Raw genomic sequence first — 18,101 nt, 5'->3', positions numbered from 1 at the left:
ATCTGGAGAAGGTCGTGGTGGATATGAAGGTGACCAGCAGTCAGCAGGGTGCTCCTGCAGCAAAGACAACCACTGTTACACCAGGTTGTGCTAGCAAGAGTGCAGGCAGCAGGGCAAGTGCAGCGGGCCACACAAAAAATCCTGGCAGCTCTGACAAAAAAAAAAAGAGGGGCAAAATAAAGGAAGAGCAGAACTGTCAGACTGCCCATGCTGGAGAGAGTGGTGTGGCCAACAGAGCGCCCAGGTGCTGCAAACACCATGAGGAAAACGGCATTTCTGCCCATTGCCAAGTGGCTGGAGCCAGGTGGGTCCAGGCTTGCTCACGGGGGAGTTAGGACTGAACGTCCTGAGGGTGACTATGAGCTACTTGATGCTTTCTCTGCTGTGCAGTGATACTTCCTGTGGTCCCACCTCAGTCTACCCTGAACTCCATGTTTTCCCTTTGTGTAACACATAGATCGAGACTGTGGAGAAAGCGCTGAGTGCAGGGAAATACCGTGGTGATAATCTGGCAGCCAGGGGAGAGCACTGAGAAAGCAAACGTGTGCACGAGACCTCACAGCAAAGGCCTGGAGAAACCAAGGGGCAGGGACCCTCCCGAGCTGCCAAGGATCCCAGCCCTGAGCCGTGGGGATGGACGTGGCTCCCTCTGCTCATGCCATGGGCTCATGGCACATCCCACACAGTAAGATAAATCTCTGTGGGAGAGGTGAAGGAAGAAAGTAGAAACGAATCAAAAGAGGGGGGATTCAGGCCAAGAGTCCCTCCAGTAAACATCTGCAAATAGGGGTGGATTTACTCCCTCTCTGGTAAAGCCATTTCTTCTATGACCAGCAGAACTTGGGGAAGGGGAGTCTTCTCCTGACACTCCTTCAGAGATGGAAGGCAGCAGGATTTGAGAGATCCCTTGCAGACAAGGGGGAGTTTCTGGGCCTTGAAAGAAAGATTTCCATCTGAGACCTGAAAATCCTGGGTGGCTGAAGGCTACAAGATGCCTCCAACGTGTGGCTCAAAAGGGACCTGAGTGACACCACAGCCACCACTGAAACACCCTCAGAAGCAGATCCCGTAACATCTGGCCTCAGTGAGACCTGCAGTATTTCCCTACTTTTCTCTGTGCACCAAATTTTCCTTTTTAGCTCCTCAGCACTGGGGAGCAGTCTCGACTCCAGAAGTCATGGGGAAGGCACCAGCGAATGCCAGCCCAACTGCTGCACCCAGAATGTCCTTGTGTTGAAGGAAACCAAGTCCCCAAGGTGCTCCCTCAGCCATCTGGATGGGCACACGTGGGACGTGGCCCTTCCTGGTCCTCCCAAGCCTGTTGTCTGAGGAAGTGCTGGAAGAACAGGCCTGGCAGGATCCTCATGGCACTGCAACGGCTGTGGCTGTGACACTACCCCTGCACACACTTCCTAGGCCCGATGCTTGGGGGCCAGCAGTGCTTTGGGGAGTCCCTGAGGAGCATGTCCTCAGGATGGTCAAGGAGACCTCAGGCTCCTGTCACCCTCTTGGAGAGCAGTTGACTGGTCAAAGGTCTGGCAGGAGGAAGGACCGGCCCCACAGCTCACGAGGGGAAGGTGCTGACATGTGGCTGGGGCCAAGGTCCTGCTACCTCCTGGGCCCTCCCCCAGCTCTGAGAAGCCAGTGCAGAAGCAAGGAAATCCCGGGAAAAAACCTTCCCCACATCCCTGGGGGTCAATGACATGGTCACTTCTGTGTGAGGAGAAGCCAGACCAGGCCAGGGATGTGACTGGAGTTTGTGCTTGCAGCGTCACTGCTGCCTGCGCACCTGATAGGCCAACACCTCTCAGGCTCTGGTTCTCATTGGAGGTCACATGTTTCTCTGGAGCTGATAGGCCAGAAGGAGGATCCTGTTCAGGGAGGTCCTTGTGATGTCACCTCAGTCTCTGCTGCTGAGTGGACAGGAACAGGCCTAATGCTTGGATGCAGGTTGTGAGGTCACGGCTGCCTGAGTGCCTGATAGGCCAAAAGAGGGGACACGGCCATGCTGCCGATTGTGAGGTCACTTCCTGCTCTGGAGGTTCTCTGCCACCAGCAGCCTCCTGGTTCATGGATGTTCTTGTTGTGTCTCTGCTGCTGCTTGGCCAGGAGCAGGTTCATGGCCTTGGTGTAGGCTGCGAGGTCACTTCTGCCTGAGCACCGGAGAGGCCAGCAGCAGGAACAGCATCAGCAGAGCAGCTGTGAGGCCACTGCAGCCCGAGCAGCTGAGCAGCAGCCACGGGGCTGTGAAATGGCTGGGGAGGGCACTCCTGTCCCTGAAGATGACAGGCCAGAAATGCGGTGGACTTGCAGGGCTGTTGCCTGCTGGGCTGGGGCTCTCCAGGGAGGCCTGAGGCACCCCCAGGCTGTGCTGGACAGAGGGGCTTGTTCTGGGCTCCTGCTGCTGTGGATCTAGGAGGGTGCCAGGAGTCCACTGCATAGACCCAGCACTGAGTTCATGCAAGTAGGGGTTTGGCTGGCTTCTCTGGGACTTTCTGGATCCTGAAAGAAAGAGGCTGCTGTTGCACATAGAAACACTGATCAGCTGGCAGGAATGAACCACGCACAGCGCAGAGCTACCAAAACCCAGTTCCTGCACTTGTGTGGGGACTCTGTTACTCTACACAAGTCAGGAAATACACATATACACACATATGTGTGTGTGTGTATATATGTACGTATGTATACACATGCACACACACATATTTGTATACACATATATACAATAATATATGTATTCTTCGGGTATCTCTGCACTGCAGAACGCATTCCTGATCATCATCTGTATTTATTCTTAGAATAATAGGCATTTTCACCACGGGAGAGATACACTCAGCCAAATGAGGATATTCAGGAGAGCTTTGTAGATACTCGTTCACTCTGCTGTGCTGTGTGGTGAGGTCAAGACAAGAATATAGTGTGTTCCCATTAGATCACAAAATGCAAGAGAATGTTTTTCAGCTCAAATTTGGAGGCTGTGCTAGTGCAAGTACCTTCAACATGGACTATGCAGGGAAGTTAACAAACAGATCTTGTCTTTCAGATGGCATTAACCACATTTTAAATGAGGGTGCAATATATAAAGATGAGTAATTTCCTTCAGGGTTCTGAGGAGGAGTTGCCTCATCAAATGCTTACTAGACAAGAAGAAACTTTTCTTAACTGCAACAGGTAAATTGCTGTGTCCTTTGGATTCAAGTTGCTGAGTCCTTGTAAACAGCCTTGACTGTTTTAAGAAGGAGGGCTGGGACAGAAGGGAGTAGAGAAACATTTCTTCATGGAGGGAAGGTTATATCAGTACATGGAAGAAGTAACTACAAAGCTGAAACTCAGTACTAGAGTTCCAATAAAGTGTTTTGTTATTACTGGTCAAATGGAAGGACTGAGCCTCCACCAGAAAGATCCAACAAGACTCTTAGTCATGTTGATTTAAAAGTATTCCTTAAGGGACTCAAAATCAAGGAAATGTGTTGTCCATCCTTTTAGGTAAAACAAACAAAGAACACTCTTATGTGTTTGTCTAGCCTGCAGCTGGAGAGCCAGGGTACGGGCAAAGGTCTCTCCTGGACCTTGCAGGAACACATGCTCTGGAGAAGTTGGCAGCTCCTTCCCTGGGCCTGTCGGCTCTGTCTGGTAGCACCACGTCCCCTGGAGAAGGATGCACACAGGCACCTTTCATTTCAATACTTCTATTTCTAGCTCTGTGCCTTTTTGTTAATGAGAAAGATAAACGCATAAACAGACTTGATGCTATTCTGTTCCTTTTTACTCTTAGTCAGGAAATGTCTTCTGCTGTTTGCCATCCCTGTGTTACAGCATCTGGACCTTTAGGTGAAGCACTGGGGAGTTGTTAAAAGTATGGACAGACATGCTGCATGGTTGGATGCTCATCTGTCACAGAAGAGGATCATCTCCGTTTGGGTTATGTGATGGTGGCCTCTGTGGTCACCTACCTGTAACGTCTAGTCAGTGCCCACACCTACTGCTAGCACTTTCCCCCTGGGGACCAAAACTGCCTGAGTGTTGATCATCTGATCAAATGCTCAGAGAAATGCATCCTGGGAAAGGATGTTTGCCGCTTTGTTCATGTGGTAGAGGTTTGTATTTTTAAGTGCTTGAGGTACCACCTGCAGGGAATGGGATGTGACCTTCCTGAGCAAGGAACCTGGTCCAAAGGAACCTCTGGAAATGAGAGAGCAGGCTGTGAGCTGGGGAGCTCCTCAGACAGGTCTAAGGTTGTCACCGCTTCTAAAATGAACTTTGGAATGACGGCTCACAACCAGGCTCCTCTGACAGTGCCTGCCCTCAGCTTTCCTGCCTGTGCTGTCCTCTCGTGCTGCAGACTGTCTTGGACACCAGCGTCGGGGAAGCCCAACTATCGTTTATATTCCGCATCTCCATGCACGTTGGGATGCTGTTGGAGCCGCATTGGAAGCTGCACTTACGACACTGTTGCAGAATGCTCCAGCATATGCACCGATTTTGAAGCATGCACCACCAGATGTAGGCCATGCAAATCTCCCCAAAGAGCTGTTCCTATCAGGAGTTCTCCTTTTTCAGCTGCCTGTTTAGTTGTGTGTCCCGGAAGCACCTCAATGTTTTGTTTTCTCAAGCGAATGGATACTGTTGTCGGGAGGGCGCCCGACCTGAATCTTGCAGAATTTGCTGCAGCAGAGAACAGCACTGAAAACATTTCTCCACAGTGTTTTCTGAATCAGGAGATTCACTCAGGCTTGGCCTTCCCTCCATTACGACATGCAGAGGCTGATTAGGCAGATGTGTAATTTTGCCTGGGAGAATAATTCAGATAATTTCAAGACAGTTATTTATATCCTGAGTCAAATGCATGAAACGTTTGCAATGTGCAAGGCAGTCAAGATGGGTGTACCAACAGCAGACATTCTGACCCTCTGCCATTGCAAAAGATTCATATTAAAATGTGTGTAAGAAAAAGACAGTTAACTTTTCAATACCTTAACTGCAAAGTCAGTTCTTTCTTCATAAGGGTCAAATATTTACAAATTAGCAAGCTAAATTCCCTCTTGTGTTTCAGTAACTTTGGGAAGACAACTGCACTGATTCCCACCAGCAGACTTCGGTAGGAGTACCTCCTCCTCCTTCTAGACTTCTGAAAGTTGGCATTAGAGTGTTCAAAAGGTGAAGCAGGTTCCTCTTCTGCTGGTGATGCTCTCCTGAATACAGAAACATGGATCCTAAGGGATGTGTTTATAGCATGTCCTTTTCTGCAGAGCTGCTGCCCGGCTGGGCACTCCCCAGCCCACATCACTGCAGGGGGTTGGTCTGCCCCAGGCGGAAGACTTGGCATTTGTTTTGCTACTGAGTTTCACAGTGTTCCTGGCAGCCCGTTCCTCTCCCCTGCTGTGGTCCATCTGGATGGCAGCCCTCAGCCTTATGACCGTTTTCCTGATTAGGTGCCATCTGCAAAAGTGATGAGAGTTGTGTCCTCGAGGTCACTGACGAAGTTGTTAAACAGGACAAGTCCCAGTATGGACACTTGCATACTTCACTCGTCACTGGCCTCCAGGTAAAGCCAAACCCATTCACAAAAGCCCTCTGAGCTTGATCATCCAACCAGCTTTTTACCCATCCGGCTGTCTACCCAGTGGAGTGTAATGCCTTACTTGTATGCAAGAAAATAGTGTGAGATACCATCAGACACCTAGTTAAATCACAGCAAATAACATCCACTCCTCTCCTCTCCTCCACAAGTACAGAGCTTTTATCATGAAAGCAACCAGGCTGCTCAGGAATGATTTATCTTCAGTAAATCCATTACCTCCTCCTCCTCCTCCTTCTCCTTCACATGCCCAGGAATGTGATGCAAGAGGACTCACTCCATGAAACACTCTTCACCAAAATGAGACTGAAGGGCCTGCAGCTCCCCAAGTTGTCCTCGTGGCCTTTTTGGAAGATGGGCAGAGCATATTCCTTCTTCTAGTTGTTGGGACCTCCCCTGATCTCCACAGCCTTCCAAAGAGGATAACAACTGGCCTTGTTACGATATTGGCCAGCCCTCTCAGTGTCCTCTGATGCAGCCCATCCAGTTCCAGAGACTTGTAGGGGTTGAGATCTTGCCAATAATACCTCACTGAACCCTCTTCCACCTGTGGCTGTTTTTTTCCTCTGAAGTCCTGACTCCAGGCAAAACAGCGCAGGAGACCTTGTTGGTGGAGAGTGGGGCCAAGAAGGCACAGAGCTCCTCAGACCTACCTGCATCTTCTGTTACTAGATTCCTTGCCTGAACCAGCAGTGAGCCCACATTTTCCTTTTCCCTCTTTTGCTGTAACTGAAGAGGCAGCAGCTCTTCTTCATGCCATTGACGCACCTTGCAAGTCCAATCCTAGCAGAGCTTTGGCTTCCCTAAGACCATCCCTGCTTTGCTGGACAATTTTTCTGATTTCTACTTTTTTTTAGCCTCTCCCTCCTTCCAATTCTTATGTGTGGCCTTTTTGCCTGGAGCTCAGTCCTGATTTCCCAGCATAGCGAAACCAGTCTCCCAAGATTTCTGCTAGTTTTACTGAGCATCGCTATGGCCCATTCTTGTGCTTGGCAGGTGCTGTCCTTACAGACCTGCTGGCTTTCCTGAGCTCCTGGCCCCCCACCAGTCCCCTGAGCAGGCCCAAGTCTGCCTCTCTGAAGTCTGGGGTCTGAGCTCTGCAGTTATCCTTCCCCACTCTGCTCAGGACATAGAACTCTGCTTTTTCATGGTCACTCTAGGAAAGCATGGCACTGACTGTCCCATCCTTGATCAGTTCCTCCCTGTTGGAATTGCAGACAGAGGGAAGTATGAGTACCGGCCCACTGTGCAACTGTGCAAAGAAGCTGTCCCTGGTGCCCTCCAGAAACCTCCCAGCCTGCCTCCATTCTGCTGTTCACCTTTCCAGAGAATGTCTGTGAGACTGAAGTCCATCCCCCTCCCTGTCCCACAAGATCACTTGGGCCTGTGATCCACAGATTTGCTCACATTACATTGACTTCTTCACCCTGATTAGGTGGTCTAGCTCCCATCACAATGTCACCCTGACTCTGGTGCTTACCCAAACACTTGCCTCTCCCATGGAAGAGCTCCACACATCTGAGCTGCCCCTTCGCACAAAGGACATCCCCCTTCCTCATCTTCTCCCTTGTTCTCTCCTGAAGACCTGCTACCCTACAATTGGTTCCTTTCAGTCATGCGGGTGATCTCACCACACCTTAGTCATTCTAGCAATGTTTCAGTCAGACTTGTGATGGTGAAACCTGTTATCAAGGGCCAAGGACACAGTGTGCGTGATGGTCTCACTGCAGAGCAGGGACATGCTGGCATACAAAGCAGGTGGCAATGTTAAGGTGAAAGGATGTTCCCACTAAGAGAGCAAACCCTGCAGTGCCAGGGAGAAACACAGCTGGGCCGTGCAGGAATGGGTTTGCTGCCTGAGCTGACTCTGCAGCATCGTGGGGCCTGTGTCAGAGGTGAACTGATCTCCAGGAAGCACAAGGTGCTACTGAGCAATTCCCAGGCCCTGGAAAGCCCATGATCCAGCCACTTTGGGGAGATCATTAGCCCAGTCCTTGTTCATGTCATCTGCGTGGGTGAGAAGAGGCTCAGGGACAGGAGAGCTAGAAGGGTGTGAGAGTGCCGAGACTGGAGTGGACACCCGGTGTGATGTGCCTCCCATTTACACAGCACGCTTGGATGTGGACGATACTGACTGTGCCTAAAGGCAGAGGTAGGACTCATTTGTTTGGGCACAGGCAGGAAACCCAAGATGCCCTGGGGCACTTGCCCAGCACACGTGCCCAAGGGGCATGGTTTTCCTGTAGGTGCCACGCTGTATCTGTGAGAAATACACAGTGGTGCTGGACAACCCAGGCATCTGGTATGGACCTGCCAGCCTATTTTACATCATTAAATCAAGAGTCTGCACTGAATCACATCAGGATTTTGCACTGTAGGGATCGGCTTGTGTCTCAGCTTTGTAGTGAGTGGGGCTCCAGCAGTGTTAGACATCTAGTGTCATGGCCAAGGAAATTCCCCACCTGGCCCCCACCTCATGCTCCAGAAGGATGTGATTCTCATAGTTCCTCCATCACAGCAAACAGCTACTTCAACTGTCATCTTAACTCTTATCTGTCTCTTTAACTCTGTCTGTTTAATTAACACCAGAGGTTTGTGGGTGAGGGACTGACTCCCACCCGCCATCTCCAGTGATTGCAATGGCAGTTCAGACAAGGAGTTCATAGGCAAACATCTCTGTCGTGCACACTTCTGCTCGGGCAAGGGGAATCCCACCTTCTCTGTGCCTGTGGAGGTCATGGGAGGGATCTGAGTCCCACTGCAGCTCAGGGGCTTCTAAACAGACATGCGATGCCCAGAAAGACTCATCAGAACCAATACCTGAACCATGGCTAAACGAGCTCCCTTCCTGCCCCTTTCCAGGTGTCCTGCCTAGTTAAGAGACGGAACAGGGGCTTCCCGAGTGGGGGATTTCCATCTCTTGCAGATAACCATTCTCTGATGAAATAAATTGTTATGCTGGAATCATTCTTCCTTCAGGGCTTAGAGAGGGACCGTCGGTGATTATTTCAGTCTACTTCAGGGATGATTTCCCAAGAGAATGGAGCACAAGGCACAGAGAAATTCCTGTCTTCAGCTGCCCCCTGCTCCTGAGCGGGGCCGGGCTCCTGGGACAGAGGGAGCCCATAGCAACCTGGAAGCATTACTGAGAGACAGCGGTGTCCAGGAGCAGCTCCTCTGCAAAGAGCAGCAGGGCTCTAGGCTCTAGGCACTGACTGTGGACATGAGATGAGAAGTGAAAGGCAGTGTGGAGTGGGAGGCCAGAGGAGAGCTCACTGTGGGAAAATCTTCACAGCCTTTGACACGGTAAGTCTCTGGCTGCAGGACAACACCACTGAGATTCCTGGAGGGGTCTTCTGAACCCAGCCTATCCCGGGCCTGGAAGGCTTTTTAGGGATCACTCTCCTGGTTTCTAGCATGCATGGCAGGCTTGCCTGAAAGGGAATGCACTCTCCTGAGGCTCTGATTTTGTTTTATATCTTTGGCAGGGCACAAAAACTGAGAGGGACGGTTTAGGCTTAGGTGACTGGAGGAGAGTTCTGCAGTGTTCTTGTGAGGGACCAATAGGTCTACAAGGACCCCAGAAAGCTCCTTCAGCCACCTTTTCACCTGCCAGCAGCAGCAATATCTCCTTTGCAGCCCTCACCAGTCTCATCATGCTTAGTCTCACCTGCTCCTTAGGTCTTGCACACACAGAGATGCTCCTGGGCTGGGCCCTTTGGCCAGAAGGAGTCTGTAGGGCAGAGCCAAATGCCCCGTGGGTGGCATGGGGTCAGGGAGCACTGACAGGGGACAGACGTGGGGACAAAGAAAGAGCTCCCAGTGGGGACAGCTCCAGGCGGCTGAGAGATGCTCAGGGAATGTGAGGAAAGTGCCCACAGAAACACTGTGGTAGGCTGGACTCAGGCAACTCTCCCGTGGTCCTCCCTCTCCCTTTCTGCTCTTGTACTTGCTGTCAGCTGGAGGTTCAGCTACAAATTCAGACACCCACCCTGAGGTCCTCCCATGGAGGTGTCTGCAGAGGGCTGAGGTGCCCACGGCCTGTTCTCATCCCAGGGTGCTGGGAAATGTGATTTGAGGGTCTGGGGAATGAATGGACTCTCCCTTTTGGAGATCTCCTTTTCAGGACATGTGAGTGAGTCCTTATGGTGTCCTGCTGGGTTTGGAAGCTGCCCTCCAGAAGGACACAGCTCTCCCACTGGATCTTAGCAATGCTGGAGATCCCTTTCAAGTAGTTCAGGAGGTACTAACACCAGAAAATGCTCCTGAGCACCTTCATATGTGTGCAGCTGAAGTGAACCCAGCATTTCCTCGGCTAGAATGGAAGTGTTGAGAGTTTCCTCCACTCTCGGCAGTCAGCTCACAGAGTCCTTGGTCGAATCAGGTATGTCAGGAGCAACGTTCTGTTCTCTCCATCACGTCTCCACCTCGTGCTGCGAAAGAGAGCAGAGTTAGATCTGTGCTTTGAAACCAGCCTCCCCTGATCTCATCAGAGTTCAATGTCTTTTTTTAGAGTAACTTGTGGGTGAAATAATCCTTTGGGTAACGCAAGTGGAGAATAGGGCAGCTGAGAGCAAGGCAGGTGGACTCAACAGCACTCCTGACCCAGCATTAAGCAGCAGACAGCCCGTTTTCCTCTCTCGTCTTCTAATGTTCATCCTTGCAGCAAGAAAAACATCTATCCCTACAAAGACCACTCACCAGATGTGATGGAAGAATCTAAAAATCTGCAAACAAATAAGAAAAAAAAAACCACACTAAACCTCCTTCGACACAAAACCTGACAACCTTCAGCAAGGCTGAGACAAAGCCAAAGCTGTACTATGGTTTTGAGGTGGAGAGAACACTGCCTTTGTGGAGTTGAGCAGCTGGTTTTATCCTGCGCTGTGCTGCCTCAGGGTGTGCTGCAAGGTGTCTGGAGCTGCCCTTTGGAAGCTTTTCCCGATTTCCCACCTGTGGTGGCACTCAAGGGCCTGGGAAAAATTCTCTTGAGGCTGCTGCATCTTTGGAGCTGTGGCCATGGAATTTGCAGGAGAGGTCAGGGGGACATGCTGATGTTGAGGTACGTGGTGCCATGTTCTGGTGTTAGTGCAAAACTTGGAGGGAGCACACTGTTGAGAGCTCGAGCAGGACTGCTTGGGTCTTTGAAGGAGCTATGCAGAATTTTGCTGTGGAGCACTTCCTTCCTCTGGGCAGCAGGAAACAGATGAGCCAGGAAATTGGACAGACTGTCTGAAGAAAGGCAGAAACACTTGCAAAGACCCAGTCAACCTGAGGCAACCTCCCCTGGTCGTCTGCCATTCTGGCCATGGCACCACAGGGACAGAGGGCTTAACTCAGTTGGATGGATCATGCTATTCCAGAGGGCTTGTCTGCTGAGGGGCACACAGGGCTATTCTGTGCTTCCAGCTCTCCCAGGGAAAGCTCATTCCACTGCTCTTCTGCAGACAGAAACCCGTCTCTTCCACAGACTCTGAAAAGCCAGGAGCCATCTAATTATTTCTGAAGCCATTTACTGGCCAGTGTTGCCACCACTGGGATAAAGCTTGCAGTGCCCAGGAATCTGCTGTCTTGTTGCAGGACCAGATTTAGAGGCAGGAGCCTGCCACAGGTCTAATGCTGCGTGACCTTCCCCATTACGGCACGAATGTTCCCCCTGAGGACAAGGGACACTTCAAGGTGCCAGTTCTCCTCACCTGTGCTTGACATCTCCCACCAGTCTGTGTTGGTCGTAGGCTGCAGCAAGATGGGCGCAGGAGAGGTCCCCTGCTGATATGGCCCTGAGAGCATCCTTTCTTCAGAGGATGTACTTGCAGCCTGATGAGACAAGGCAAGGTGCTAGCAAGGTTTTTTTGTGGGGTACCACATCCTTGGAGTGCAAGAGTCCTGCTGCAGTGCCCAGCAGCTGCCACAAGAGTGGGCCTTTGACCTGTCTGCACCTCAGAAAGGCTGCTGATGCAGTTCCTCTTCTGCCTGGGATGCCACCAAAGACATAGACAGCAGTGCCAAGTGACAGCAATGGCAGTGTTTTCACTCTCAGAGAAGCAGCAGAAGGTCAGCATCTTCCAGCTCCAGGTCTCCTCTAAGCCCCATCCACTGAGCTGATCCGAAGAGGTCAAGGCAATCAGGCTTGACGACAGGTTTGTTCCCATACTCGCGTCGCACTGCTGGGCACTGCTGGCCTGTGCCTGCCTCCTGTGGGAAAGGACAGGGACACCTCCCGCCACTCTCAGCAGCCATTCCTCTGGGAACGGAGACTGGCATTTCCTGCCATCAGGCATTTCCTGATGGGAAAGCAACAGGCTGAATCTCACCACTGATGCAGCCCTTGTGCAGCCACAGGATGGTGGAGGAATTTGTGTTGGAAGAGTTCTCTGGAGGTCGTCTGACCCAATTCCTGCTCCGAGCAGGCTCAGATTCAAAGCTGCCTGTATCCTTGGTCCTTCTAGGACTGCCACAACCCCCCTAGCAGGAGGATTAGCGCTCCACCCACCTGCAGGCCCCAAAGGGTACCAGGCCTTTTCAGCTGGACAACAGTGGAAAAGGTTGACTCAATGGCCTATAAAGAACAAGGACATCCATTCTCGGTATCTGATGACCATTCCAAAGCTCCTCACACCTAGCTCCTTCGGTGCCAGATGCAGCACCCAGACATTGCAGGAAATGGCACGTGAAGATGTTCCAAGTGGTAATCACCAGTGTCACAGCTCTCAGCCAACCCCTTGGAGCACCCTGTGGTCTGCACTTATCTCCTTCTGTCAGGACCTTGGCAGACAACACCTGGATTTATTTTCCTCCCAGAACTATCATGTCTGTTGTATATTTCTTTTTTTTCCCCCATTCTCTGAAGACTCTCAGGTGGCTGCAGGTTGTGAGAGGAAAGGGGTCGGGCCATGCTGCTGTCCCCTGGTGGGGCTGGCCCCCTCCTAGGGCTAGCTGGAAAGCAGACCCAGCTGACATGCACAGGGAACAGATGATCACCAGCTTTGGGGTCAGGAAGGAGTTTTCCCCCCGGGACAGACTGGCAGCAGTCCCTGGAGCTTTCTCACCTTCCCCTGTAGCACTGAGCACAGCCTGTTCCCAGGATTCCTCTGGGCCATTTCAGGCCAGGACCGCCAGCGCTTGCAGCACCAAGACACCAGCTGTGCCCTGCAGCTCGCTGTCTCTCTGCCCTGGGGCATGTTTGCAGCAGGAGCTCAGGCACTTCCGTCTCTTCTGTATCCTCGGTGTGTGCTGGCTTGCACAAAGCAACGTGTATTTGGAAAGGCTGCAGGCTTGGGGCTCCATCAGGAGCTGCCACTTGCCAGCTGTCCCTGCATGCATGCAATGAAAGTGCAGGGCTGTCCTCTCCTAGCTGTGCTGCTGCACGTGCTGGCTGTGGCCCAAGAGCCTGGCCCTGCATCTGCACGGTCAGGAAGTGCCGGTACCCTCCTGGCTACGGGGCTTGTCATGCTCTTTGGAGAGCTCAGAGGGTCGGTCTTTTCCCCAAGCCTACCTCATGGGGCAGCAGGGGTGTCTCAGCAGACTGTGTCCAAGGCATGTTCATGTCTCCTGGATCTGAACTGGTCCAGGGCAGGGATCAGAGTGGCTGGAGCTCTCCTCTGGCATGACTCGGCCAGGATAGGAGAGGTGGTCCGCACCTCCTGAAGCAGATGGCCCAACATGTGGCCATACAGAAGTCTTCTCTCTCTGTCATCACCTTCTTTTCCTCTTTACCCTTTTCTCCAAGTTGCCATCCCTTTGAATCCTCACCCCTGCCACTGCCTCCTTGCCCTCTCTGTCCTTCCTTGCCCAATCTCCTGTCCGCCCAGTCTAGACCTCTACTCCCACCTCCTCCTATTTCCTGCTCCCAGTGCCTGCACCTGCCTCATCAGCCTGTCATAAACACATTGCCCTCCTTCTTTCTGCAGCCTTCTCTGGTCTCAACATCTCCCAGACCTCTTAGATCACCTCCTCACCTTCCCTTGGGCACCATCCACAGGTTGAAGGCCTCACTGAGAATGGCACGCCTCCCAGGTGACATCAAAAGTGCAACGCAAAAGGTGCATGCCATGCAGGGTCACCAGGTGCTGACCGACAGTATTAGAGTACATTTGCAGCCTTTTGTAGGCTCAGAAGAGCTGAGCTGATGGCCTGTAGGCAGAGCTGGGCATATCTGCTTACTACTGAGGCAAGTCTTCTGCTCAGCCACAGCCATGCCTGTGCCTGGCCCTGGACACTGTTGCTGTGGACTCTGAGCCATAGCTAGACCTCTTGGCCTGATGTGGGATCTACCTACAGATTACTGGACTGTGAACCCTTGAGGGTTCAACCCTCATGACCCTCATCACACCTCATCCTGACCTTGACCTGCAGATTGCTTTCGTGGCCTGATCTTGAACCTGTCTCATCACCACAAACATGCTGGATGATCTGGACACATGCTTGAACTTGGCTACCATCTCTAGGCCTGTCTCGCTCGCCTCAGGTGGGTACTGTGGGGTGAGGCCCTGGCGGCTGATGTCCCTGCCATGCCAACCATGTGACTGTTTTTGATTCCCCGCTCCCAGTCCCAGAGGGAGCAGCTGGCCCTTGCTGTACCCTGACAATGGCAGAGCTACAATGAGAAAATGGGCCTACACATATCCAGTTGAGTCTCCTGACAAGACACCAGGGAGGGCCAAGAAGATGCCTTGTCCAACTCCTGCAGAGTTGTGCAACAAGCTGCACAACAAGATGGCTTGCACACAGGATGACAATGGTGCATGAGAGCTCAACGGGGACTCGCTGATGTAAAGGCGCATGGTGCTATATTTTGGTGCTAGTGCAAAGCTTGGAGGGAGCACACTGTTCAGGGCTGGAGCACAACTGGTTGGGTCTTTCAAGGAGCTGTGTGGGATTTTCCTGTGGAGCACCTCCTTTCTCCAGGTAGGAGAATGGATGAGGCAGATGACCCAGGAAATTGGATAGCTTGTCCGAAGAAAGGCAAAAACGCTTGCAAAGACTTGATTAATCTGAAGCAACCTTCCCTGTTCATCTGCCACCCTGGCCACGGCACCACAGGGATAGAAGGCTTTACTCATGATGCTGATGTCCAAGGGTGCTGTTTGTAATTCAGCAGCAACCAAACACTGACTCCCTGAGAAGCTGTGTGGCTCTAGAATTCCAAGGATGTGCTTAGTGCAGCTGTGGACCTCTTTGTTTGGATGTTGCCCAGCACAAGGCACTCCACAAAGCAGAGTGGCATTGCAAGGCAATATTCTGGGGAGGCCTTGTGCTCCCACTTGGAAGGTCTTCCCGGGGCTTCTTTGGAAGACGTGTGCTGTGCCCACCAGTCTATCCAAATCATGCTCTTCCAGAGGGCTTGCCTGCTGAGTGTCACCCAGGGCTGTTCTGTGTTTCCAACTCCCCCAGGGAAAGCTCCGCTCCATTGCTCTTCTGGAGAGGGAAACCCATCTCTTCTACTGTCGACAGACAACTGACTACAGTCCTAGACCATGGGGAGGAAGGGGTGGGGGTGGAGCGAGGGGGGTGAGGAGGGGGGAGATGAAGATTTACAGCATGACTCCACAGATTGCTTCAAGCATCAGAATTTACTGCACAAGTTGCAGTGATGCAAAGCAACAACTGTTATTAACAGAAACTTAGCTCAACTAGAATCCTTATTTTCTAATTACACTACAAGTTATACTAATGGTAACTACTTAATAAACAGGCAAAGCTAGCTCATTTACACTAACTGTAACGACCCAAACAAATGAACTAGACAAAACAAATGTAATTGATCTTACCCATGCATTGCCTCAGCGACCAACGTACATGGAGTCCCAAGGGAGTAACTGCCAGAGGGCGTCCCCATCCCGAGCGGTTCCACAAGTTGACAGACTCACAGTCACCAGTGAGGAGTCAAAGACGGCCTTTGGAGCCAACCCATTTAAACCCTTCAGGGGGAGGTGGAGGGGGAGTTGCTAGACCAGTTGCAGTTCTCTTCATGCAGTCACAGTCCCCAGCTCTTGGCTGCTGCACGGTTCTACTCTCCTCCATCAATGATCGTACTCATAGTCATGGGGTGGGGAGAGTGGCTGAACATCCCCAGCGGCAGGCTAGCTGCCTTGAGCACTCTTCAGCCCTGAAGTAAAGAGTTTGAGTGACTGCGAATGATTGCTTTACTCTTGCAGTGGTGGTCTCAAGGAGAGAGCCCACAGCTGGCGTAAGGAGGAGTTAATTCCAGTCCACAAGGATTAACACTGCCCCAGCAGTGAAAGCAGGTGTTGTCTCCCAAGGTCCTGACAGAAGGAGATAAGTGCAGACCACCATAATTAACCCTGCCCCAGCAGTGAGAGGAGGCTTTGTCCCTCAGGGTCTGGTGCCCAAGCAGGCCTCATCTCAAAGTCCTGACATCCTCCCTTTCAGTCTGAAGCACAGGAATGCAGACTGCTGGGAAATGGCAGTAGGCTTTGGTGTGGTGGGGTGCTCCCAGCTTCCCCCCACACCTCACCTCGGAGCACTTCCCATCTCCCCATCTTGGTGGGGCTCCTTAAACCCAGCACTGCGCTCTCCAGACATCTCCTGATCAGAGCAGCACAACAGTGGGGACACCTCCATCCTCACCACAGGGAACGCCACCACTGTGACATGCTGCACCCTCTGATGCCACACAGAACCAACATGTGCCTCTGCAGCAGGGACACAGAAGAGACAGGACTAGACATGCCAGCAGGCAGCTGACCCACCAGGGGCCCCAACACACACAAAGCCCAACTCTCCTGACCTTCCATTCCCCTTGTGTCCTCTAAGGCCTTGCAACAGGTGCTGCCTATGTACTGCCAGGCACAGCCGAGCACCTGCCCACTTCCCACTGCCAGGAAGCAGAGAGCAAGAGCTCTCCCAGAGGCTCACCATGCCAGATCTTGTCTCTCTTTTGCCTCACATGCCCTTACAAGTGCATACTCCCAGCAGGTGCCTGCTGCTGGCCTCGGGGCTTCTGAGTCATCAGTTTCCTTAAGATAACTTCCCCAGCCATTTGCTACTGCGGGCCTAGCAGGTCCTCTGACAAAAGAGACCTCCCAATCAACAACCACACCTACCTGCCTGCTGCTGGCCTCTCAGGGACTCAGAAGGAGATGACCTCACAGTCACCACCACAGACATGTCTCTGTCACTGGTCAACAAGCCTCTGAGACAGCAGGCACCTCACGGTAACTTCCCCCTCCATGTGACAGATGCTGACCTCTCAGCTGCTCATGCAGAAATGAGCTCCAAAGCACATGGCCAGCCATGGACCTGCTGGTGCCCCATCAGCTGCTCATTTGCAAGTCACCTCACAGTCCCCTCTCCAGGCACAGCTCTGCTGTGATCCAATCAGTTCAGCAGTCACAAGTGACCTCACCATCACCAGCCAAGCCTTCTTCCTGCAGCTGGCCTATCAGGTACTCAGACAGAAGTGACCTCATCATCAAGAGTGGAGCCATGTGCCTCCAGCTGGCCTGTCAGCTGCTGCCAAAGAACTGATTTGATACTAGTTATTTTCTGTCATAGCGCTGGCAGAGAGCTGTGACCTCCCTGCCCACACCCTGGTTACACAGGTATTGCTGCCTGCAGCTCCCCTTGCCTCCTCTGTAGCTCAATCAGCTCCTTATTAGCCTCTTGGCCTCATAATGCTCATAGGGCAGCAAAACACCCTTCGGATACCAGTTAGTACCCCAAGAGAGGACTACCTTCGGCCTATGCTTTGAGATCTCCACAGGAGCTGCAGGACACGCCACCGCCACCACACTGGCCAGAGCCAGATCCCAAAGGCAGACCCACTCCCAGGGAAACCTGGCCATGGATTGCTCCCCACCCTCCACAAGAGGAGGGAGCTGGCCCCACAGGAGCCCTGGGGCTCAGGGCATCTCCAGCCACAGGACCCAGGAATCCTGGCTGCCGCCTTGTCCCCTAAGACAGATCAGACTCTCAGGCAGGGCTCTTGTGGCATCCACACCCTGTCCAGCTACTCCCACAGCTCAAGAGAAAGAGCCATTTTTGCAGTTAACCATCTCTGAGCAAAACCTGGGGCAGCAGTTCCTGATGCCCTTATCCTTTGTGGAGAATCACAGGAGCATTGGGAAGAAGGAAAAGTGGTCTTGGCTGATGGGCTGGGTCCTCCACCTTGCTTGCCCCCTTGCCCTTGGCTCATCTGCCCAGCTGGAGAAAAAGGTCGCCCTTCCTGTCTCCTCACCCCAAAATCCTCTCCAATACATCCCTGCTCCTCTGACTGTCAACAAGAGGCCCAATGTACATCTTCTTCCCCCTCCTTAACCCTGGACCAGCTCCAACAGGCAGCAGTGGGGAGCACATGAGCAGTGCTCATGTGGGAAGTGAGGGCATGGCTGTGTCACTGGGGAGACCTCCCTGTGATTTGGCATATCCCGCTGTGACCCCTGCTTGCATCATTTGGGGGGGCTTAATAGGTCACTGCCATGTAGATGGCATAGCCAGGGAGAGAGCTGAGACATTTCCCCTCATGTCCTCTGGATCAGTCACTGCTCCTCATGCCAGTCAT

The 18,101-nt window shown here is 52.3% G+C and overlaps 1 protein-coding gene across 1 annotated transcript in view; it reads left to right on the top strand.

The window, feature by feature from the left end:
• The first annotated feature begins 258 nt into the window (after positions 1–258).
• Positions 259–18,101, top strand: part of LOC134154583 (adenylate cyclase type 10-like) — a 42,141-nt gene continuing 24,298 nt past the window's right edge. Inside the window, exons 1-2 of the mRNA XM_062601258.1 lie at positions 259–304; positions 5,433–5,545. Coding sequence (XP_062457242.1) covers positions 259–304; positions 5,433–5,545 — 159 coding nt within the window. The remainder of the gene's footprint in view (positions 305–5,432; positions 5,546–18,101) is intronic.

This window comes from Rhea pennata, unplaced genomic scaffold (genome assembly GCF_028389875.1).
Source record: "Rhea pennata isolate bPtePen1 unplaced genomic scaffold, bPtePen1.pri scaffold_32, whole genome shotgun sequence".
Lineage (NCBI taxonomy): Eukaryota > Metazoa > Chordata > Aves > Rheiformes > Rheidae > Rhea > Rhea pennata.
The sequence above is the reverse complement of the archived record's forward strand: the minus strand, read 5'-3'. Positions and strand labels throughout refer to the sequence as shown.